Source organism: Leiobunum rupestre, chromosome 4, assembly GCF_980474605.1.
Source record: "Leiobunum rupestre chromosome 4, qqLeiRupe1.1.hap1, whole genome shotgun sequence".
Classification (NCBI taxonomy): Eukaryota; Metazoa; Arthropoda; class Arachnida; order Opiliones; family Sclerosomatidae; genus Leiobunum; species Leiobunum rupestre.
Window position 1 is genome coordinate 28,372,750 of NC_143387.1, and position 26,459 is coordinate 28,399,208.

The following is a 26,459-nucleotide window of genomic DNA, read 5'->3' on the forward strand; positions in this document are numbered from 1 at the left end:
ATTTTGTGTTAATTTAAGTAATTTATGTTCGAAAAATAATAACGAAATTTTGAAATTTCCCCACTTTAGAAAAAAAAATTTAAAAACATTGACAAAACGTAAACAACGGTTTAGTTTCGTCCAATAACACATAAAGTTTTCCGACGTGTCTCGTTCCCAACTGTACTCTGCGTGGCCAAACATAGAGGAGTTGCATCGCAGATTTATCCGCTCGTGTTGAAATAAACTAGAAATACTAGCAAACAACTTAAACTTCCCCAAAATATGCTCATTTTAGCAACAATACATAATTATTTCCAACTATGCTCCCGCCACTATAAATACTGGAAGGTAATTTGCATTATAAGTAAGTTTTTTTCGCCTGACATTCCTCCTTAGAGAGCATGTTGTAGAATGGCGATAAATATCAGATTTTCAAAACCAAAGCGACACCACTACCATTTTCTTACAATTAGTCCCATCAAATGTGTTTATCGTAATTTAATAAAAATAATTTTCAGAAATTTCCATGTACAATTCGTCTGCTAGCAATTCTGACATTTCGCGGCGTGTTATTCTTCGGCAGCGCGTATAACTTTACCTAGTAATCTAATACTTCCGTACCGAAGTCACTTTTCTCCTCGGTACTCCATGTAAGGTATAATTGGTATGAGCTCTTCAGAGTGCCATCCTCTGGGGCGACCAATTCAAAATATCTAACAGAAATTGGAATGCAGCATTTATTTTGCCAGTCTTAAAAACACAGTTGAAATAATTTAAACATGTTGTTTAAAAAGCTCGCTTTCTAAAATCTAAAAAGTTGAAAGGATCCTTTGCTAAAATATCGCATTGAGATTTGACGCACCATTTCTATTTTCAGTTTCGAAACCGTCTCATAAAAAATTAATGAATCTTAATTCCGACGCAGCCTTCTCGTACTGGATACTGCTAAGTTTATTTTGCAATATTATTCTAAGCCTACGTCATAAATCCTTTTTGTCTATGACGTTGCCAATCCTGTCACTATTATTTATGTTATTCTGTCTATAAATTAAAGAAATCGTCTGCTACCAAAAACGATATACTGACGTAGCAGCAGAAGACGTAGTCGCCGATTTATCGGAGTATAAACGGAAATAATAAAGAAACAATACATCCATCGCAGATTTAATCGTTGAGATCAAGCCTAGTGAAAACGTTTTTGACATTTCTCGTTCCGTTGTATTGAGACACTTTTGGCGAGCTAAGCGACAAAAATTTACATCACTCGCGATTGGGTAGTTTGAATTTCCACCATGGTGATTGGTTGAGAGGCATCGCAGATATAGTCTCGACATTTCGAGATTAGTCAAAAACGTTTTTAAGCGACACATTTCCGAACTAGTCCCGAATTCTTGACGTGACTCGAATTTTGGACATGTATAAAAGTTTCGACTAGTCGAAAACTGTTGTATTGAGACACTTTTGGCGAGCTAAGCGACAGAAATTTACATCACTAGCGAAAAATTTACATCACTCGCGATTGGGTAGTTTGAATTTCCAATATCGTGATTGGTTGAAAGGCGTCGCAGATTTAGTTATGACATTTCGAGACTAGTCAAAAACGTTTTTAAGCGACACATTTCCGAACTAGTGCCGAATTCTTGACGTGACTCGTATTTTGGACGTGTATAAAAGTTTCGACTAGTCGAAAATTGTTGTATTGAGACACTTTTGGCGAGCTAAGCGACAGAAATTTACATCACTCGCGATTGGGTAGTTTGAATTTCCACCAAGGTGATTGGTTGAAAGGCGTCGCAGAGTTAGTCGCGACATTTCGAGACTAGTCAAAATCGCTTTTAAGCGACACATTTCCGAACTAGTGCCGAATTCTTGACGTGACTCGAATTTTGGACATGTATAAAAGTTTCGACTAGTCGAAAACTGTTGTATTGAGACACTTTTGGCGAGCTAAGCGACAGAAATTTACAACACTAGCGAAAAATTTACATCACTCGCGATTGGGTAGTTTGAATTTCCAATATCGTGATTGGTTGAAAGTCGTCGCAGATTTAGTCGCGACATTTCGAGACTAGTCAAAAACGTTTTTAAGCGACACATTTCCGAACTAGTGCCGAATTCTTGACGTGACTCGTATTTTGGACGTGTATAAAAGTTTCGACTAGTCGAAAACTGTTGTATTGAGACACTTTTGGCGAGCTAAGCGACAGAAATTTACATCACTTGCGATTGGGTAGTTTGAATTTCCACCATGGTGATTTTTCGAAAGGCATCGCGGATTTAGTCGCGACATTTAGAGACTAGTCAAAAACGTTTTTAAGCGACACATTTCCGAACTAGTGCCGAATTCTTGACGTGACTCGTATTTTGGACGTGTATAAAAGTTTCGACTAGTCGAAAACTGTTGTATTGTGACACTTTTGGCTCGCGTTAGATTTCTATACGGGAATTAAGACACTTTTGGCGTACTCGACTACAGTTTTTAACTAGTCAGAAAGTTTTTGACATGTTCAATTTGTCGGAGGAGGGGATAAAGGCATGAATTTTTTTAAGGAGGTAACTAAATTATTTCACGTGACACGTATAGGCCAATAAAGGCTTTGTATAAATTTTGATAAACCAATAGAATGGCGTTTTTTAATAATTATGTTAATAATATTTCTGTCCAGTTACCGTTAAAAACCTCTAGTCCAATCACGATTCGTGAAGAAATTGTCTAGTCAAAACGAAAAGCACTAGTCGAAATGAAGTTTTGACATGTCTAAAATTGATTTTGACATGTATAAATTGTGTCGAGTCAAGTAAAAACGTGACTCCTCCCCAGGTACGCCCAAATGAAGCAGTCAATTTCTAATGGATGAATTAATAATGAGCTTAAATAATCACTGTTTTATTGGTGGAAACGTTGCAACTTCGATGGGATTCGGTAAATTAAAAGCCAATGAATGGTGATGGAAAAGCACTAGTCAAAAACTTTTGACATGTCCAAAAGTGTTGCTTGTGACACTTTTGGCGTTCCATAAACGAGAGCCTTTAGAAGTTGTGCAGTTTATTTACCTCTTCCCTTAACTGAATATGTGGAAATGATTCCTAAACATTAACCTACTGATCATCAATTATTTATTGTAGTGAATGGGCTGCCTACCAAGAATAAAACTGTTTGGCAATGCTTTACTAAAATTAAAAACCACTCACGCACTCTATAATAATATAAATATTAGCGAGTTCACTGAGGAATTGATTTATGGTAGCGCTAACGCTAAGGATATAAAAATTGCTTCTAACGAGAAGTCTTTGCTTCGGAGAATCTCTGCAGTTGAACAAAAATAATTATTTGACCACTATTCAATACACCCTGTAAATAGCAAAAATGCGGAGGGTATTTTAGATTTTTTCCAAGTGAAGAAAATTGAAGAAAGTGGAATGAGCATTTGGGAAAAAATCTGGATTTAATGTGCTTTTCGGACTTATTTGTAAGTGGTTATTATGGAAAATATTCTGAAAGACCATTTGCTAACCTGTCTGAATCAGATTTTCGTCTTCAAAAAATTTTAAACAAGGATAGAAGGTTCTCTAAAAATGAACAATACCTCTTTCATCTTCTTTATGGCAGTGAAATGAAAGGTTTGTCGAAAAGTATCGTGCATTTGTCACGTATGAGTGCAAAAAAAGGTTTCAGTTAGTTCGTTAATTAATCAAATGGAAAGCAATGATAAAGAGTTGGAAGCTAGTTTGACAGCTTACATGCAAAATGTGCGAGGCACTCAATAATATTGTATAAGCGATGCGGCAAAGTGAAAACAATGTGCTTTTATTATGGTCCACCTTCGTGGTTTATAACTCTAAATCTGGCAAAATCCGATTAGATTGAGGTACATGATCATTTGCGATCTTTTTACCCATCAAGTGAAAAAGTTTCCAAAATTCCAGTTGGTGAACTTTGCAGTAATGACCCAGTTTGCCGTAACACGGCATTTTCATAACAGGTTTCAAGCTGTTTGGCAAAAACTCATTATGATTAAAGAAAACCCAGTTTTGGGTGAAGTTGAACAAACTCACCGAAAATTGGCGAAGCGCCTAATAAGGTCGTTATGGACTTTATCCAAAAACATGCCACTTGTGCGTTTCCAAACAAGACGAAAAGCCCGACGTTGTACGATTATGTATCCAAGTATCAATGGCACAAATGCAATAGAACTTGTTTGAGGACGAAAAAACTGGTGATAAGTTTATAACGCATTGGCCAAATAAGTTACTAGTGTAGGTAAGCTGAATGAAGTTGACACCACTATAAGACATCATTTCTCCGCAAAATCGTTGAAAAAGCTCGATTCGCTGGCTAGAACAAAGGCTGAAATACAAATTAATGACTAAAACCCTGTATTACATTTGTCTTACAAAGGTAACATGGACATTCAGTTTGTAGCGGATGATAAAATAGCTATTACACCTTATATTACTTCGTACATTACGAATAAAGAGAAATCTGACAAAGAGAATTTTTGGAATGATTTAGCGAATAAAGATGTTCGTAGTCGTCTTTGGTCTTTAGGCCTAAAAGCTATATTGCAACGATAAATCGGCTGTTACGAAGCAACTGATCGCTTAACACATCAGCATTTGTATGGAAAGTCAGATAGTTTCGTATTCGTGAATACTGCTCCTAAAGAACACAGAAAGCGTTTACTTAAGCGACATAAAGATTTGCTATCTTTGAAAGAGAATGAGCCCGAAAGCACAAATATTTTTATGAAACAACTAGTCGATGATATTTACCCTTATCACCCTGACAGTCGAGAAAACACTTGTTTGTATGATTCGGCGGGATTCTACTATCGTGTGCCAACAAAACCGAACTCAAAAGGACTCAAATATTAGAATTACCACGGCATGTTGGTGCTATTTTTACATTGGAGGGAAAAAACTTCTTTACTAGGTAATTTTATGTCTTTTAAAGACTTTCGAAAGCCATTTACCGAAGTTAAAAGAGTATTATGAAAAGCACGAAAAGACGCATTGGCTAAAAATACACCACCTAATGGGCAAAATAATTTTGTGGTGAATATAACTGATAATCCGATTGAAGCCACGGAATTGATAGAAGCGGAAAACGCAATGAAAGAAGTAAACGCAGTTCTTAGTGAAAATTTAATTTAACTTATACATGTACCTTTGTTTCCAGATCAAAGGAGTATACTTGAGAATGTTGCAAATCATTTCTGCGGCTCAAATCCCCCAAAAGAATATTTATTCGTATTTGTCAGCGGATACGGAGGAACTGGAAAGAGTTTCTTGATTAAAACTCTGAGAATAGTTCTATGTAGCCGCTTTGAGGACCCACTTTGTGTTGGACTGGCAGCTCCTATTGGTTTGGCTGCTCATAACATAGGAAGGGTTACTCTACATCGTTTGCTGATGTTGCCGATTCCTTGCTTGTAATGCGAAACATTTTAGGCCCTTTAAAGTTACTAATAAATGATGAAATTTCAATGGTCTCTTCAGCTTTGTTCGCTTACATTCATTTGAGATTTTGCGAGATAACTGGGAAAGAGGAAACATTTGGTGGTATTTCAATTTTAGCCTTAGGAGACTTGTTGCAATTACAACATGTTAAAGGGGATCTCGTTTTTTTCATTTTATCATATAAAAGCTCGTAGACGTATTTGTTCAGTTGGTGGATTTAATTTATTTCGTAAGTGTTTCAAACTTGATGAAGTACAAATTAAGAAGAGACAAAAAAATGACCATGCTTATGGAGAAATGCTTGCTAGATTACGTGTGGGTGAAGTAGCAGAACGGGATGTTGAAGTTTTGAAAACACGTTTAATTCCCAGAGAAGACAATGTTGAAGAGATTACCAACTATTATGACAGGTTGTCCAAAGACGGAAAAAAAAACAGTTTGTTTATTACCAACTAACAAAATGTGCGACACGATAAATAACATTATGCTTCAAAAATGTGAAATAATGAGTGAAGACAAATACCACGGACACCAAGAAATCCAAAATAAAACAGTGAAAGATCAGTTAAAGAAATGGGAAAGTAATATCTCTGTTACAGCGAGTTTGGAATCGAGACTGTTGCTTTGCATCGGTGCTCGAATAAGGTTGCGGATAAATTTAAATATGGAAAAAGGGCTTTTTAATGGAGCCATGGGTACCGTGAAAGGGTTAAAAACCAACGCAGAAGGAGCTATTTCTGATCTATTGGTTTTATTCGATAACCATGGCACTGAAGAGAAAATTGAAAGAGTTAATGTGAAGTTCGAAATTATGACAAATGTTTCTGTTCTAAGATCCCAGTTTCCCGTTGTATTAGCGTATGGAGTTACCATTCATAAAATTCAAGCGAGTGTTTTTCAAAGTGGAATGGTTTACGTAGCTCTGTCAAGAGTTACGTCTTTAGACGGTGTCCATTTACTTGATTTAGACGCTTCTAAAATATTTGCAGATCCGAAGGATATATCAGAGTATGAATTTAGGCCGGCTTTGCCCCAAATCAAGTTATTTATAAAGAAGAAAACTAAATCAAATTTTGAAATACCTGTAGAAGTATTGCAACAATCACGCATGGACGTGTGCTGAAGTTAGTCCTTCCAAAACTACGGTGTCTAAAAAAAGTTCAAACATTCAGAGCAAAGTTCCGTCTCTTATATTGAAAGGTTTCATTAATAACGATAACTCTTGCTATGTTATATCTATCTTGCAAGTTCTTTTATATGTGCCAGAATTTGTTAGAAGCGTTCAAGAAAAAGTGATTATTACTCCAGGATCAACAACTGCTGCATTGCAACAACTGCTGATAGACAAAGTAGATTCTAATAATCCTTATTTACGAACCACTAATATAAGGAAAACGCTTGATATTCGAGTTGATGGTCTTAATCAAGAGGACCCCGTAGAATTTTTAATTAGTCTTTTACAGAAGCTTAAAGACGAAAATGTTACTATAGAAAATTTATTTTTAGATGCCCACAGTGCCCTTTAGGGCGGGTTTTTAATTATCCCCCCTGAAGATGGTTTTGAAATTTGTTAAATGTTAGGCCTAACTTCAAGATAGGTTCGTAAGTCGCTCACCAGATACACAGCACTGATGAGCCCCAGCTAGGGCAAAACCGGTCTACTGTTGGATTTTCTGGCATTTTAGTATTTTTTTATAGTTTTTCACTTGAAGGCCTATGTGATCCGAGTATCGCGCTTTTGATTTTTGCTTGCAGACTTATCGGCTCGAGTATTTCTCATAGTTTTTTAATGTTTCCAAATTTGTTTGGGTTTAGCTTTCTTGTATTCTTTTTTATGGACTTTTTATAATTTAACGTCTTGTTATACCAAATTTTAGTCCATCGGTGGTTCTCAGTGGCGTTGCGTGGTAATATAGGGCAATAGGGGTCATGGCCCCGGCCGGCTCAGAGGTACAAATTACTATTGACCATTACATTAAAGAATTCGCATTGCAAAAAACACGCAGAATAAAATTTTAATTTTTAAACGACTTAAATCGTTTGGGCAATTAACGGATCAACAGAGTATCACATAATTTTTTGCCGACATGTATTTGCACAGAAAGCGGCCGGCGACTTTAGGGTTGGCCCCGGGTGGAATAAATGCACGCTACGCCACTGGTGGTTCATATTCGCTTTGATTAATATAACACATGTTTGCCTATCATCCTATCTATTAATCTTAGTGGCTAGTTTTAATATTATTTTAAGTTTGTGATTTCTAGTTTTCCCATTAAAAGTAACTATCATTGAAAAATCGTATTTTTTGCCTACTTTTATAAAACTGATCAAAGTGTGCAACCTCTAAATATTATCCAATCTTCTTGAAATTTGACATATATATCTTTTACATCACTAAGACTAGGGGCATAAGTAAAGTCTGCAAAAATTTTAAATTTTATTTTTTAACACCCAAAATGAAACACCCTAGTGTGTAACCCCAAAAAATACATTTATTGGAATTAATTTACATTTAAAACTATTTATTATCCACTCAAATACCTGTCCCTTCTTGGCCGCAACGAATGACTCAGGTCTACGTATATATCACCTTCTTTACTCAGCGTAGCTGAGCTTTTTCCTGTAATAAAATTATGTTTAGTTGAAAGTGCTTTTATCTCTCTGTGTCTGGGTAAATATTCTGATGTACAGAATAATTACGATCTACTTCTCATAAATTACAAACCAAAAACCATTATCCCACCCCCCTTTCGCGTATGAATAAAAAATAACACGTTTAGACGACGTTTCTTTACCAAAAACGCCTTCAAAACTTCATTAGCCGGGTGGTTTCGTTTATGGACCCCGTAAAAAGACAGGGCGATACGCGTGACATCCACGAAATGTCCAAAAAATAAATTTAATTATAATTTGATACACCGCCTCCTTACGTAAATGAACGTAACGCGGTGAAACTGATATTTTCAGGAAAATAAATCCAATAAGCAAGGTCTCTCATTTTTTCATTAAAACGCGTTGTCCCTTTATCTGATGCGACAACTTTTCATCGCTGTTTCGCCCGCTTTTTCATCTCGCTGGTGATGGATAAAAAAAGTCCTCCGTCCTAACTAAAAATAACTTTAACGATACCGCTGTCAGAGAGACGCTACTCTATCGCACCAACGCGTCGCGATGTATACCCATAACGTACGGCGATAGCGGCCGTTTGTCTCGTACCGTGTTTACCGCAGCGCCACTACCAAATTCGAAACCTTGGAACCTAGCCTAACAATGTATGTTTTTTCTTTTTGACGGGCTTCTGGCCCTATTAAGTTTTTCTCCGATGTACACTTTTTATTTTTGTTATTTGGCAGAAAATGTGATATTCAACTCCATTCGTCGAATCACGTACGGAGAAAATTGCAAATACCACTAACCTTTAACATTGTGAAATTGTTAGATTTACATTCGCTTTTTTCCTTACTTTTTCCTTGAATTCTTGAATGAAGCGGTTTTTTCTTCCCAAAGAGAGCTTTCTCGTAAATGGCGGTTTTGGAAGTAATTCCCTGTAAGAGGCTTTACTACGATGTATTATAATTATCGTTATTTAATTAAATCACGATAATTATAATACATATTTGCCTTTAAAATTTTATAGCTGTTAAAATGTATGTGTTAAATTAAACGATATTATTATTTTACAAGCCAATAAAGCAGGGTATCGAATTAAAGTGCAATTGATTAAGATAAGATTACAGTAAAAAAATCAACCGGGATGAAAATAATCTCTGTTGCGCTGCAGACAGAAATACAGAGATGAAAATAATCTGTTGCGCTGTAGACAGAAATACAGAGATGAAAATAATCTCTGTTGCGCTGTAGACAGAAATACAGAGATGAAAATAATCTCTGTTGCGCTGCAGACGGAAATACAGAGATGAAAATAATCTATGTTGCGCTGTAGACAGAAATACAGAGATGAAAATAATCTCTGTTGCGCTGCAGACAGAAATACAGATGTGAAAATAATCTCAGTGGCACTGCAGACAGAAATACAGAGATGAAAATAATCTCAGTGGCGCTGCAGACAGAAATACAGAGATGAAAATAATCTATGTTGCGCTGTAGACAGAAATACAGAGATGAAAATAATATCTGTTGGGCTGCAGACAGAAATACAGAAATGAACAAGGGTTCGGACATTTAGAATAAAAACGTACGGGATTTGCAAATCCAGTGGATTTTTTGTTTTTTTTAGTGGATTTTTCCTGGATTTGTGGATTTTTTAAAAATACAAACTGAATTTAAAAAAAAAATTAACGTATTTATTTTTTTTTTGCTGGATTTGTGGATTTTCTCTAGGATTTGGTGAATTTGTAAATTACAATCTGGGATTTTTAGATTTTGATCTGTATTTGTATTTTTTAAAAAAATATTGGATTTATATTTGTTTTGCTGTATTTGTGGATTTTTTTTGGGATTTTATGAATTTGTGGATTTTTTTCTTGAATTTTATGAATTTGTGAATATTTTCCTGGAATTGCGGTTTTCCTTTTGAATTTTGTTAAGGGGTTCGAGCGTAAGGCGATTCTTTGTGAGTTCGTTAGGGTGCTATTTGCAACCAAAACGGTTCTATAGGTGGCGTTGCAGCGCCAACGTTTTCTCGCGTCTCCTAGAGCCGAAATTCGTTGCTGTTCTGCGTTGTATTGTAATAATAAAGAAAGTAATTCCGACGGAAAACCATGGACCATTTAAAAGAAAACCAAACCTTTCGAAAAATGTACGCGTTGGTTTTGAAACTGTAATTGTCGGTAACGTGCTAATAAGCTTATAAACGCAAAATTTTACCATGGTTATTATTAACTAGTGAGTAGTTAAAAACTCGAAAATCATTACTTAGAGCTAAAAACGCGAAACTCATTACTTCGACTTAAGGTATATTTATATCCACCATATTTCAAAATGGCGTCGGATTATTATTGGAAAACCCATAGGTCTAATTAACTCGGGCAGATAATGAAACGTAGAAAATTTCTGATTAATCGACGAATATTTACGGAACTTATCGCACGATGAGTTTTATTGATATCCGCCATTTTCCAAAATGGTGTCGGATTACTATAAAAATCTATAGTACAAATTCATTCGGGCAGATAATGTAACGTAAAATCTTAAGTTAATCGGATATAAATTACCTAACTTATTGCACCATGATTTATATTTGTATCCGCCATTTTATAAAATGGCGTCGTTTTTCTATCGAAATCTATAAATCTGTTTACATCGTTCAGATAATGTAATTTAGAAATTTTAAGATTTATCGGCGAAAATATATGGCAGTTATCACGGCATAAGTTTTACAAATATTTTGTATTATATCTAAAATTTCGACGTATTTATTCAAATTAGCTCGAGCTCACCCTAAATGGTTTTTATTCCCCCCTATTTGTCCAAAGTAATCCAAAAATGTAAAATTTACAATTTTTTTAAAAATATTTTTTTTTGAATTATTGGAGTTTCGCATGTTATTTTACATAGACTTTTTCTCATTTTCTGTTGTCAAAAACATTTTTGGTTGCCATGGCAAAACGGAAGCCCAGCGTAACTTTTCCCTTTAACGGGTTCATGTTACATCTAGGTCTAACAATCCTCCAACTTTGAACCAAATCGGTGAGAACCACCTCGGGTCGTCTCCTCGTGAGAGCCGAAAACGCGTAACGCATTACTGAGATCCAAAACTAAGTAACTCATTATTTATGCCTCGATGTGAAACTAACTTTACGGCTGGGGCGATTTTTTCATATTTCGGCGGACAAACGTTTATTTCATAATAAGCCATACCATTTTATAGAAAATAATTACTAATGCTTTTTTGGTTCTTTCTCAATGCTACATTTTTAATCACACCAAAAAAGATAACAATTGGTTATTTTTATTTTTATTTAAATTTCAAAATTTAAAGTACAACTTTTTTCTCTAAATATATTTTTAAATCTACGTATGTAAAACTTTTGTCTGGCAGTGTGCAAACGTAACTTGTTAATTCTCAAAATCCATGACTAGAAGTATCACAACGCCGTAACTCTAATTTGTACACATGTCCAGTAAACTGCCGGACAAATTCCGTTGGTTCTGACGTTGGTTCATACCAATTACAGAGGACCCCAATGTTTTTGAGTCTTTCAAATTCGCATATGCGCTAGAATAACTTCTGCTAGACGCTGATTTAACAACTAGATAGGAAAATTGAAGAATTCTTCCTACGGGGAAACCTTTTTTATATCGAAACGCACATAAATAACCTATATGCACAGCCTCTGATTTCGACGGTGCGTCGTAGCTACTGGATTCGCAGCGTGTGTTGGAAACTGCTGTTGAAGATTGTTCTCTCACCCAAAAAAGTCTGTCATTTGAGAGATGCTCATTTGAGTTTAGCAACCATAATGCCGTTTTTTGTAAACCGTTTGATCTCCAACTGTAAACGCTGTGAATGGTGACGATGAGCAAAGTCCTTCATTCATTTTCGAGTTGTCATAGTTTATTTCCTTAATAATTTCATATTGTGGAAGGCAAGGGTAGTCGCTCGCTTCCGACAATTTATTGAATTTAAATTGAAGTCCAGTAACATTTATGACCCTTAGAGCGATCGTTTCTAAATCTTCAGCCAGGCCACTGGGTCTTCTTGAGACTTATCTTTGGCGTTTGTAGAATGCTCGGTTACGATATTTTGGTCAAGTACTTCGTTTAGACATTGGTCTGACGTTTACGCGATGTTTTTCTTCAACGTTTTTAATGGCTTATGTAAAATACTTTGGGTAAGCTCTTTGTCCGTTACACCAGTCATTTCGGACATCCCGAGTACAGAAACAGATTCTATGGCTTTTAATCAAGCGCCCTGGATTGCTTCGTATATTTCTCTGGCCGTAGGAATGACAAGATGGCCGGAGGTACTTTGATCCGCAAAACGTTGCCCATCCATTTTTGTTTTGGGAATTTAAACAGATCTTCGCGAGCCAACTGTACGCGATTTAAAAATTCCAGCTGTGAGAAATTTGTTACGGTTGAGAACATGGATGTCATACTTCTCGCTGCTCTGAATGTTTTCTCACACGGTTGAGATCCAGTAAGGTGGGGTTGCAAAGTTATCTTTCCTTCGTGGCTAGTCAAACATTGAGCGACTAGACTTTGGGCGTTTATCTCGATGCAAGTATAACAGTTAGCGGTAATAAAGCTGTCGATCACGTTGTAAAACTAATTTTCAATGAATTATCTCCAAAAGCGTAATACAAAAAAACTTCCCACCACACTTCTTTAATTCGCTCTATCAATGACATTTCTTTATAGAGAAAAGACGTCGTAACGGCTCTCATATTTTTAAATATAAAACGGTTCCTTGAGAGTTGGGAACATTTTCCAATAGAAGCTTTTCATTGTTGCTGGACATGATTCGTTCAACTGCCGCGTAATTTTGCTTGTCTATCGGATTCAAATCCGATTCCTTCAGTCCGTGCTCGGCTTTCGAACAGGAGGATATCAATATTTTGAGATGAGAAACGAAACAGATCTCATTTCCCATAGCTAACACCACAGAAGGTTTGAGTAACTTGCATCGGAGTTTCGTTCCAACGTGAACGTGGTCTTGGTAAAAAAAGGTGGTTCCAATTTTATTCCAAAAAACCAGTCCCAGTCTTTAGGAAATTGAGAGGCGCTTCCGGTGAAATTTTTTCCAAATATTCCGGACTCGTTGACCATTGCCTTAAGCAACCTCGGGTCTCCGTCGCTGGCAAAGGACAAACCGTTATTCCTACTTTCGATATCAAGTATTTCCACCTGTTAGACACATCCGTATTAGAAAATTTATTATCAGATCCTAATACGCATAAGCAAATCGAAGGTGTGTTGGGATGTAAAGGTTGGGCAACGTAAACGTAAGCTATGCTGGCCTTTGACTCGTTTCGGAAATATTCTTCAACACGCTCGTGTGAAAAGAAAATCATGGTTTCTTGATTGGGAAAACCGTTATTTTTGACTGGTCTTACAAAACCAACGCAACTGTTCGTACATTGGTCATAGTCTATTCTTTTCAAAATCTGAGTGCCATCTTCACTTATTGATACATATTTATATCTTTTCATATGTTCTAGTAATTGATTTATTCTAATTTCCCCTTCTTTAATCGGTGTTCGCTCTTCGCATATTCTGAGACATGAACGAGTACGGTTTTGGTCCAGCTAAAATAAAGAAAGCTCCGCTAAATTTCTTCACACTTTCCGAATGTCTATTAGTTTTCGAGTGCCAATTTTGCCAAAGCTCTCTTAAGAAACCACCAATTCCCTCCATCGTCGTTGCGCTTTTATCGTTGTTCACAGGAGTAGACATAATCGAACGGAAGTTATCGAAAAGAGTTTCATTATCACGAAGTAAGTTTCCAATTTGGTCAATTATCGGGAAAAAGTGCAAAATCTTCGTTTGTGTCGGATCCATACCTACTAGCTCAAATTGTCTTCTTTCTTTGGCGCTCTAATCTGGATTACTTTTCACACGTCAACTTAGAATTAATAGTCAGTGTGCTCTTCGGAGAAGGTTAATTTTTTGATTTCCCTCCCTTCTCAAGCGCTTTCTTGGAAGGGAGGTGCTAATAAAATAATAATAATAATAATAATCAGCTAGGCTAATACCCAAGGCACCACCTTAGGCCTAAGTCATCAAGCGACTTTTGAAGCCATTAATTCAGGTGGCCGGGTTACAATGCTTTAAAGATCCTGTTTACCCTCGTGTTTACCAGAACCGTCTGGCTTTAAAACCGCTGTCGATTGGTTTTTGCGCTTTAGCGGCGAAGAAAAAGTATCGAGGTTTTTTGTAGTTGCGTCGTTCGAGCTGGCGCCTTTGCTAGATTTAGGGTTTTTACCGGATTTTTCTAAAGATTTCTCCAAATTCTGGTTAGAACAATTTCTAGAATATCTTCTCTCGAATATGAGTCTTTGATAAGACCGAGAAAAGAACACGTTGCGGTATCGGGATCTCCATCTGAATTCGCCTGGCCATCTTCACCAGTAGTCATATCGGTTATCTTCGTTTTGTCGCCGTAAAAGCCCACTTCAGTAAGAACAGTTTGACGACTTGTCCGTTTGAATTTCAGATCGCATCGGCTGAAATGCTTATAGAAATTAGAGCAAGTAAATCCAACTCCGGCCGGTGATCTGTTTAAATTTATTTTGGTTCCACAGTCTAAACAATTAATTCTGTAAATATCACCGGATTCAGTGTGTTCAACTTCTATCTTGAAATTACCTGTTTTCCCGAATTTCGTACCCTTTTTGTAGCGATTGATTTGACTGCGAATCCCGCTCAATATGATTTTTGCGTCCTGACTAAATCTGCGATCGATCTCTTCCGATGACTTGAGATCCCCGCGTGGCTCGCTGCATTGACTATGGCTTCGGAGTCCTCACTTTCCAGATTGATCGTGATTTTTGTATTGCTTCGCCGAACTGATTTTTTCGTTGGCCTAGGTGGTTGAAACATCGTAGGATGAGGTTTATTTAATCGCTCCGCGTACGTTTGAAGTTTTTCAATGTGGCCCGGAAGAAATTCAAAATCACCCGGAGAATCGCAAAAAATTCCGAACATTTTTTGACCGTCTTCAGTATCGAAAGATTTAAAATGCTTACGAATAAAGTCTTCTACCTTCTTCATCTTCTCAGGATCAGTTAACTTCTTAATAGAATCAGCTGTGTCGTAACCAGCTTTGACCAAACATAGATACAACTGTCCAGGTAGTTCTTTTTTCATTTCCTCCAAAAACGATTGGGTTTTAGTTTTTTGCGTTTATCCTACCATTTTAAATCCGTTTTTCCTTCGTTTGAGAAATGGTAAACATTGGCTTGTAAATTCCAAATGAATTAATAGCTAACCGTCAAACTTGCTTCGCGCTCAAATTACCTTTTCGACACACTAAAATAGACCGCTTTTTACTTAAATACTATGTCGTCAAACGGAGCGTGAAACCTTTCGCCAAGGCTTATTTATAGACGATTTCAGTGCTGCCCTCTGAATATAAGCCAGTAAACTAACGACTTTGAGGAGTTGCTCAAAAATTTCGTTTGCTAATTTAATGCAATATATTGTTTACCTTTTTAACTATAGTGAAGAGAATTGGTAGTACAACTTCGCGATTGGTGATTTTTTTCAGTCGGTTTTGTGGATTTTTGATTTTGGGATTTTTCTTTCGGATTTGGTGGATTTGTGGATTTCTGTATTTTTCTGCAAATTTTGTGGATTTGGTAAAAAATACAAAATCCTTGCCGGATTTTTCGCGTATTTTGGATTTTTCTGTGGATTTTTCGCTGAGCGTACGGTATTTTTTTTAATGTCCGATCCCTCGGAGATGAAAAAAATATCTATTGCGCTGCAGACAGAAATACAGAGATGAAAATAATATCTATTGCGCTGCAAACAGATATACAGAGATGAAAATAGTCTCATGGGCGCTGCAAACAGAAAATCAGAAATACAGATATGAAAATAGTCTCATTGGCTCTGCAAACAGAAAATCAGAAATACAGATATGAAAATAATATCTGTTGCGCTGAAGACAGATATACAGAGATGATAATGAAATATGTTGCGCTGCAGACAGAGACACGTTACATTATACATGAAATACCAGTAGTAGAGCAGTTTCGTCCTTTGGGGCTCATTAGTATGGTGTAGGAACTTTGGCTCTCTGGGAGCTTTACCGATTGGGATATCTAACAAAAATAAAGTAAGTTGCCCTATAAGTGAACCATCCAAAGCAGTTTATAATGAAATTAAGGAAGAGCGTTCTAAAAGATAACTTGTACGCTCTGGCACTCGTTGAAACACGACGTGACTTGGAAACCAGACACCTAATTTAGCCGGAGATTCCAACAGTAGAACGTCGTGGAGTAGTTTCATGGTAGATCGCTTCGGACCAAAATTATTGTTTTCATTTGTACCTTGAAAAAACGTTTTGATTAGAATCTAAATTAAAAACAAATCAGTTTCTGCGCTGTTAAAAGTACCTAAATTCGAAATGATCAATAATTTGAAAATAGGTAATCATATATGCCTTTGCTCGCCAAAAACGTATAGGTGTTAGTCTAAATAACTTTAGGAGCTCGCTTGGTTTTTATTATTATTATTATTTTTTCTAGACTGCTCATATATATGGCGTTGTGGTTGGTTATTAGACAATGAAATTTAAGCCATAACTAGTTTCACGTTCAAACGGCAACCATTAAAAATAACCTTAGGTATTAACCTAGCTGATTTAACCTTTAAACATCTATCTTTTCAGCGTTCAGATTTTCATTGAGAATTCAATTAAACTCCAATTTTCGATACGTAATTAAGAATCAAAAGTTGGAGTTGAAATGTGGGATAATAATAATAAAATGTTACGTTTATAATCCGTTTAACAGGGGATATTAAACAACGTGGGAGTTTTGTGGATAGCCCTGCCACAGATAACCATTTATCGCGTTCCTACGCTAACTATTGCTTTAAAACCTCCGCCAGTTTTTGTGAAAATAGGTAACGGAAGTACTCAGAGGAAAACCCTTAAACAGACTATTATGGATACTTTCGACACTTGGTTTCAGAATCGAGTGATAATTTTATATTAAAAATTAGAATTACCACTAAATGTTAATTTTCCCTCTGTAAAAATATACCATATGTTTACCAATACAATACACCAATCTTAATATATACACCTCAAGTACCTCAAAAAGTCCATGTTTAGTTTTTAAGCATGATTCACAACTTGTCAGTGTACCTATACACCAAATCGTTTTTCGACGAGCAACGTCTCTTCATGTTTAGCTTAAGACGTTTAAAACTTTAACACCATTTTCCTTTTCTTTCAGCTGTTTCTGTCAGCGTCGGAGCATGGACACTGGTGTCAATGTCAGTAGAGAGGTACCACGCCATATGCCACCCGCTAAAATCTCGTCTTTGGCAAACCGTCAATCACGCCAAACGCATGATAGGCATCGTCTGGGGAGTGTCACTGGCTTGCATGTTACCCATCGCTGTTCTGAGCGAGCTTCAACCCGTTCGCGTTCACGGTTAGTTCCGTAAAAAAAACCCGCTCAGCACTGACTCTACGGAACTCGTTAAATTTTTCCCGTTTTCCCGCAGTGGGCCTGAAGGAGAAGAAATTCAAATGCCGAGAGAGATGGCCCAGCGAAATCTCGGAGCAGATCTTTAACATCTTGATCGACATTTTCCTTCTAATAGTGCCCCTGGTGATCATGATGGTTACCTATTCCCTCATCATCTCGACCTTATGGAAAGGAATCACTCAACCCATAATGTCTGCCCAAAACGGTGAGCCAATGTTTTAACAAGCTGTTTTCTTAACCGCTCTAATATCGGCAAAAGCTATCGTTACTATCTTTCTTCGGGCCAAATAGGACGCTACGACAGCGGGTTTCAGCGAGCTGCTCCTTTCGAGTTCTTTCCGTAAACGTTCGTCCCAGTTCACCTTTTTTTTTAGTTAGTCGCGATATTGAGCAGTAAGTCACGGCGATGACATTAACCTTTCGAGTCAATATTGCTCAGCCACGCGCCCTTTCCAATATTGTACAGTACGTCGCCAACATCCGGGACTTTGTTTCGATGTTTGATTTGCCTCGCATTTTTTTTCAAGGAAACGGTTCGATATTTTTTTTTATTTATATTTAAGGTAGCGTAGCGTGTTTTGGAATCAATGATAAAGTTTTATATTATACGCTCCTTTGTTCTCCATTTTACCCGCCATCGAGATTGAAATATAAATTTGTTTCTTACGAATCGGTTGCCTGTTTGAATTGTCGAGATATGTTTGTTTTCGCTAAGGCTTTTTCATTCATCGTCGCCATTAAAATAAAACCACGTATCTTTTCGGTGGCCTTTTTGAGAAAAATTGATTTTTAATTTTGCAGGGACTTGTGAAATCGCGTGTTAGGTTTTACACGCTAGTTAATTTTATAGTTAAATAATTTCGTTTCAATATTGAATTTATGAGAATTTTAATTTAAAAATATTTTGCTAAAGGGGAATTTTTAGAGATACGTGGTTTTGCGTCTTGGAGCTGAAAATAAGCGAGATACGTGTTTTTGCGTTGTGATTATCAAAGATACGTTTAAATGTTTTCTTGATTTAAGAAAATTGGGGTGCAGAATCTAAATATGTCAATTTTTACCAAACCACGTATCTCAAGTTACGTGGTTTTGTTTTCAATTTTGAAACATTTTCTATATTGTCTTAACTTACATCTTTTTTTAAATGAAATTGATTATAAAATATATAATTTAATATGTTAATATTTGTCTCGCGCTAGTATGCACCGCGTTGCCGAATTCGATTCAAACTTAGATATTTCAATGGTATTTCCTAAATAGTTTTCTATAACATTATTTTAATTTGGATAATAATCAGCTAGGCTAATACCCAAGGCACCACCTCAGGCCCAAGTCATCTAGCGACTTATAATGCCTTTAAACAGGTGGCCGGGTTACAATGCGCTGGAGGGTGGTGGCCAACAGATCCCTACCCTAACTATATTACCGTTAACCACAAAACGTTTTTATGGAAAGAAGAAATCGAAGAACTCGGGGGAAAACCCCTTTAATTTGCAAACTCAACGCGGAAGGAGTTGTTCCAAGGTTTCACCCAGTACCACAAGTTGGGATCGAACCCGGCTCCTCTTGCTGCGAGGCGAAAGCGCTAACCACTCAAACACCACACTAATTGAGCGTTTTGGAATGTATTGGCAATCGATGAACATTTTTTGATTTTCGTCGATCGAAAACTAACTTTCTTTAGGAACAAAACGTGGGTGAATTTGAAAATTTAGATTAACGAACAATTGGACAATATTAATAAAAATGTCAACTATGGAGGGTTTTGAGAATTTTTGACAGTTGGCCGAGCTTTCTTTCTTTCCTTTTCAGTCCGATTTGAGTAGCAAGTATCAATCAGCTTGAAAAGGATATACGGTTAGAAATTCGTCCAATTGTAAATAATTTCCGCTTTTAATTAAACAATTTTAGTCACGAAGTATCGTGTCTCTTTTAAATGACTTGACTGTCTTTTTACGTAAGAGATACATTTTATAATTCTACTTTTTATTCAATGTATTTATTAAAAAGATCCATTGACTCGCGTACTTTATTTCGGGAAATCTGGATTAGTATGGAATTTCCGAAGAGATGATTATTTCTTCCTCGGGCGAGTGTTGAATGAGCCAATATTTCGGATTGATCGTATCTTTTTTTGGATGTTGCAGGTTCCATCTCGGTGTCGTCGATCTCCAATATCAAAGCGCGGCGTTCATCCGGCGAAGCGGCCGAAAGTTTGAAAGTTCGTCCCCTCACCGTCGAAAGTACTTTATCCTCGAGCCACTGTCAAAAGTCGCTCACTCAGAAGAAGAGGGTCATCAAGATGCTCTTCGTCGTGGTTTTGGAGTTTTTTCTCTGTTGGACTCCGCTCTACGTCATCAATACCATTTCTCTTTTCGATCCTCTTTCGGTTTACGAGGGCCTCGGATATCACGGCATCAGCTTCTTCCAGCTCTTGGCCTACACCTCATCCTGTTGCAACCCCATCACTTACTGCTTCATGAACTCCAAGTTCAGGTCAAATTTCTTGGCCATCTTCGGTTGCCGAGGGCGAGGTTTCTTCGGTTTCCCATCCAGAAACAGCATGGCCACGACTTACAGGTCCGCCAGCACGGCTCCCAAGGAAAGAGAAGCCCGAACACTCGGTTTCACGTAATTTTTCGTCTATTCGTCGATTTTACCCGGGTTATTTAATATTGTTATTCAATTTCGACTTGAACGAAGGATATTTATCCGGTACGATCACAAATTAATCTCATATCATAAGATACATTTGTTCAGTCATTTACCCATGTCTTATCACCTATTCGCGTGCCGATTAAAGCAATTTGAAAGAGAGCTATCAGTTACTTTTCAATATTTTTTCTTAATGAAAATAAAGGTGTGACGTTACGAAGCGTTAGCAGCCAGGATAATAAGGGCAGAAGTAAATTAATAACGCAAATTCATCGGTTTTTCGCTTATGTTATAGCTATTTCTAAAGTCAGGTTAAATGTTTTAAACATCTGGTGTGGAAAGCTAATGAGCCTTTCAGCTTAGTTAAAACACGCTCAGTATGTCCGTTTACCTTTATCATATTATCTTTATTTTGTTATCATAAAATTATTTGTAATTCTAAATGGATTACAAAATGCGATCGAGAACGGATTTGAAATATTGCGTGAAGTACAAAAATGTTTTAAAAATGTAAATCATTAATATTATTAAAATGGTAATAATATATTGAATTTTTTTACTGTTTTCCTGAGCTACCAAACTGTAGAAGAAATTAATTTTTCAATGTAGTTAATCCTTTCTTTTTGTGTTTGAGCTTTTCGTGTAAGTGGTCAATTTTAATTGGAAGAAAAGCTAATGGTAAGAAAATTTTTGCAAATCTTCTCAATATATCCTTTTATCCGCAAGTGAGAAACGTATTTCTTAATTTTCACCGCATCAAAAAAGTTTGTTTTTTATCCCGCAAAATAATCAGTATTTTCTGGCGCGTGTATTCGGAGCCAAGATTGAAAGAGAGCGTTGAGCCCAAAGGACTTCAGACTAATCTCTTCTTTGACGCTCTAATCTATCACGTTTTTCAAGCTCTATATATAAAATACAGGCTTTTTAATCGAAACAAAGGGTTTTATTCCGCTTCAGAAGTGTCGAATAGACCGACTTGAGCCTAGATTCACCTTATGAAAAGGTTTTTCGGTTATAGAGTAATGAAAGTATATTCAATCGTATGTTATCGTGTGAGATAAAGCAATCCCATTGATGTGGAGATAGTTTTTTGCTCACCCGAAGGAAAGGAAATTTATTGGAATGGGAATATTTTCGCTAGAATTGGTGAAATATCCCACGTTCTTAGTGAAAACGTACCCATTTCGGGAAACAAAAATGACTCCGCTTACATAAATACGCTCTAGGTACGATCATATTCTACTGTCTTTTGGAATTCCTAAGAAAAACGTACTGAAAATATTTTTTTGAGAGAAAAGGGCAAATTTTTTTCGTATTATTTTATTAAATTATTTTTCCAAGAAAAGGTTTCCTTTATTTTCTATATATACCTAGAAATTTAATATAATTCTCTCGCCCGACCCGGTCTTTTTTATATATAATAAAGGTGTAGAGATTCGCGGATGTCGCTGTAAATTCAATATTTCCACGAGAACATTTTTCCGCCAAAGTATACAACAAAATATTTTATATTCCATTTTGATTTAAAATTTGGCCCTGAGAGCGAAAGACGAATCCAGAATGGAAGATAATCAAATATTCGTTTTTACACACAATCCCTAAGCGATTTTTTACATACCCGATGAATTAATTTTGGGAGTAAACTTAGCAGTATTAGGAAAAATACATAATTTTTTTAATACAGCTCGTATTAGACCAATTAGTTGGTCTTTTCACGTTCTCACTTTCAGAACAACGTTGGTTTTCTACGTTTTTGTTTCGCGAGAATATGCAATTTTAATTAAACCTCTGGAAACCATATATTACTTATTTTGAGTCAATAATAAAATATAATTTAGAGCAATTTAGAAGCTTTCTTGTTGTGATAGCCTTTTCTAACCTCAAAACGAAAGAAATCTAATCGTATTCTTCGAAGCAAAGCGAAAAAATTAAAGAAATAGGGCCATTCGTAACGTCGGAAAATGAGCGCAAATGCTAATTGATTTATCCGAATCCAATTTGGTTTTTAGTTTCCGATCTAGAGGTCGGGGATGGTTAACTTTTATTCAATAGATAAAGCTCTCAAAATTATTCGTAAAATGTTTTGATCAAGTAATTTATATTTCTGTATTATCCGATTAATTTTTTGATTAATTTGTAAAATTAATCGGAAAACGACGTTTTTTTCGATGAAAATCTCAAATTTTTCGAATAATACATGTTTTTTAATCATTTTCCGAAATATTAACCGGTAAATTTCTTTGTTTACATTTTTCCCCCGAAAAAAATCAATTTAAACATGAATAATGATTAACCGTCCCCGACCTCTATTACGGTCAAATAAAACGAAGAATCCTAACGAGAAATGCAAATATTAAGCTGCAAATATTAAGCCACCTGTTAAAAAACGAGTAGGGAAAATAGTTCTTCGCCTTAAATCTCGACATTTCATTTAATTTTATTTAGGTCACTATGAAAGCTAATCTAGGAATTAACTACGGATGAATCGGTCAACTGTGGAGCGCGAGTTCTTTTGTACTGCCATAAAACGTCTTCAGGGAAATATCTTTATCTAAGCTTTACTCTTCTGCAAAAATGAAATTTTGGAGCTGAAGTTGATCTTTTATCTCTCTGGCCTTGACATTGAATAATGTCCCGCAACAGCGACGCGCCAACATTTCCGTCGCATCCTTCCTCGTATTTTCAGTCAAAGAATACTTCCTCTTCTTTTGGAACTCGTACGAATATAGCCTAGCCTTAAACATTCGTATTTTTCATCTGGGCTTGAGGGAAGTTTTTTTTCTAAAATTATATTTGGGATTTTGAAAGAAATTCAAATTTCTTTTTTAGCACTAGCGATTTAGAAGAAAGGAGTTTTATTTTTACGCGTAGTTTATTCGGTATTTTTTCATTTTTTAGTAAATCGACTTTCTGAGAATCTTAAAATTTATCTACTATTTTTGTGTTGTTATATTTTAAATAACGTAATTTTCGGTTCGATATTTTACTTTTTTTGTGGGTGTCTACTCGATAAATAAGTGGTATTCTTATTTAATCCTCATTCGATTACAAATAGCCACGAAACTTATTCAATTACAATGTTGACGAAAACCGGATGTTGCGTTCGCTATTTGAGTAAATGCATTAAGAAATTGTCAGGCCATCAGAGAAATGAACGGATAAAAAGCACACTAGCCTATTTATTCTTCGACCTTAAAATACCGCGTCGTGTTTCAGTTAGTGATCGGAATTGTTTATTCATTATCCACAAAATTTCCGATTTATTTAACAAAGGTTGGTAAAAAGAATATAATCTTAACTTATTTAATTATGTTTTTTACGCAACCAAGCATTTATTTGCATTAAAATGGTATTTATTTAAATAATTGTTTGTTTTGTTTAAATAATAGGCTTATCCACTTTCGATTATTTAAACATTTTACAATTATTATTCAAATATTGGTTATTTAAATATCGCCGAACTTATTTTATTCATGGATAAAAGTTATTTGAACGCCGACCTCTAGTTTCAGTCTCAATCCTTTTCCTAGGTGCTGGCAATCCTTTTATGAGAATTTAAGGATTTATCACAAATTACACAGACTGCACTGTTAAAAAAAGGGTGTTTTAATGGTATATTAAGGGTGTAATATCTGTAAAAAAACACTCTTTAATGTTAATTTAAAAGCCCTAAAGGGATTTTTATTGTCCCAAATTGAAAACTTGAAAAGATGTATAAAGGATGTTATATTACCCCGTAAATTGAGTGATTTAACACCTGGTAAGGGTGTAGCTCCCTTAAGGCAGTAGTTTAGTACCCTAAAAGGAGTATTTTAACACTTTAAAGGGAGTATTGTAGCACCCTTACTGCAGTAGTCTAGAACCTTAAAGGGAGTAGTTAAAAACTTTAAAGGGAGTAGTTAAAAACTTTAAAGGGAGTATTATAGAACCCTTTAGGGAGTATTGTAGAACCCTGAAGGGGGTAGTGTAACACCCTGAAGGGAGTCGTTTGGAACCCTAAATGGAGTGGTCTTGTACCAAAGAGGGAGTAGATAACCCTGATGGGAATAGTTTTATACCACAAACTGTTAACAAAGGAACCAAAACGGAGGACATAAGCACCCCAAACAGTGTAAATAAATACCCTAGCAGGAAAACTGCTTTTTAAGGTGTAGAATAACATCCTTTATAAACCTGTTAAGGTGTTAAATATGGGACAAGAAAAAACCCTTACAGGTTTGAAAATACACCCTTTTTTTTTAAGAGTGTGGGACTTCGGTAAAGATTTCGACCTTGTACAGCTAATTTATCAGTTTCATTAGTTTTCAACGTAATCCGACGCTGGGATATGCTACCTTTAACTTTACGCTGTGTTTACGCTATTAGAACTGGAAGGAACCCGCTTACCCTTTGGGAATAGTTTCATTATCAGAGTTTGGCAACTTTCAATTTGTTTTATGCACTTGAACTCCGTAGACCTATTTAAATGTAATATAAAATGAAACTTTGGTTTACTTAACCCGATTTTCTAAGCCTTGCCTCTGGAAAAGGTATAGCTTATACGTCGTTAAAGTTCGAAACTGCGGTTTTAACGGCGAGGCAAGGCTCAAAATGGCCTTTCGTGTATTCCTCCACTTCACGATGTAAAATGAAGGGGTTCTTATCACTTATAAACCATATTTTGGTAATGTAATTGTTGTAGAAATCAATTTTTTTTAGGCAACGAGATTTGCAACGGCGGAAACTCGCCAAAGGAACATCTTTCAAGCTAATAATATTGATCGTAAATGTGAAATAATATACTTCTTAATTTTACTGAGGCTCTTTATTATTTGAAATAAATACAAATTCATATTGCCCCATTAATATTATTAACTGAAATACCAGTTAATACATAACTTTTTTCTTATTTTGTTAGAGAAATTAATTTCGTTGAAGCGAGGGAAAAAATTAAAATAGGCTTCACCCAGAAAATTCAAAATATTATAAAATTTCCAAATTTGAAAGATTATTAATTATTTTATTATAAATTTTACAAATAAAATAACAGTTTTACATTTTTTTAAATTTACGTCAAGTTTGTTTTAGAATTTCAGTTCCAAATATGAGATCTGCTTTTGTCCAAGATGTTTGTTAATTTTTTCACATTGTGATTTTCTATATTTCTAGTATTATACAGGGTGTTTCAAATGGTTATGCAAAAACTTGTTGTAGGGGGGGAGAAGTATGCCTGTTGTTTTCCCATTTTCCTACGATGAGTTAAAAGAGCGCCAGAGAGCTTCAAAGTGTGGCCTACTAACCCCTGCAAGTAGGCTGCAACAAGCAAAAACCCAGCAACAGGAAAATGCGAACATTAAGGTTTGGGTTCGTGTGATAGCTAAATAAGGACTTTGTAAACAAATCGAGGTAACAAGTATAAAAAAGTAAACTTAAACAGTATTTTCAGTCCCTGCTGCTTGGTTTTGCACTTGTTGCAGCCTACTTTCAGGGGCTAGTTGGCCACACTTTGAAGCTCTCTGGCGCTCTTTCAACTCATCGTAGAAAAATGGGGAAAAAACAGGCATACTTCTCAACTCACGGCCTACAACTCCTTAAAATTTTTGCATAACCTTTTGAAACGCCCTGTATATTATTGGATGGTAGGATGTTTATATAAGCATAATTGTTTCATACAGTAAACACTTGAAAATGTCAAAATGATTCTTGACGTTAAATCTAAGCGGTTCCTGCCCACCCTATAATAGAGGCAGATATAATGGTCTCTGGTATCTATATATTGATTAAATTAAATCACTGGACCTTGATATACATTTAATATGATCGTTCGCCCCAAAATAATAATCGGATATGCTATCACTTTTAAAAAATAATAGTTTTTTAATTGTATATTAAGGGTCTAAAATACAAAAAAAAAAAACTTTTCAGTTTATATATACACCTTTAAGAGTTTTTTCTTGTCCCAAATTTAATACTAATGTTATATTAAATAGAGTGATTTAACACCCGGTATGGCAGTAATTTAGTACCCGAAAGAGAGTAATTTAGTACCCGAAAGAGAGTAGTTTAACACTTTAAAGGGAGTGGTTTAACACTTTAAATAGAGTGGTTTAACACTTTAAAGGGAGTGGTTTAACACTTTAAAGGGAGTGGTTTAACACTTTAAAGGGAGTGGTTTAACACTTTAAAGGGAGTGGTTTAACACTTTAAAGGGAGTGGTTTAACACTTTAAAGGGAGTGGTTTAACACTTTAAAGGG

General features: G+C 35.9%; 1 protein-coding gene across 1 annotated transcript in view; it reads left to right on the top strand.

The window, feature by feature from the left end:
* The window catches only part of LOC149947381 (cholecystokinin receptor-like), a 53,103-nt gene extending 32,751 nt beyond the window's left edge, over positions 1-20,352 (top strand). The window contains exons 2-4 of the mRNA XM_090172044.1: positions 17,313-17,513; positions 17,587-17,775; positions 19,718-20,352. Of these exons, the coding sequence (XP_090028170.1) occupies positions 17,313-17,513; positions 17,587-17,775; positions 19,718-20,205 (878 nt within the window). The 3' untranslated portion in view covers positions 20,206-20,352. The remainder of the gene's footprint in view (positions 1-17,312; positions 17,514-17,586; positions 17,776-19,717) is intronic.
* The last annotated feature ends 6,107 nt before the right edge of the window (positions 20,353-26,459 follow it).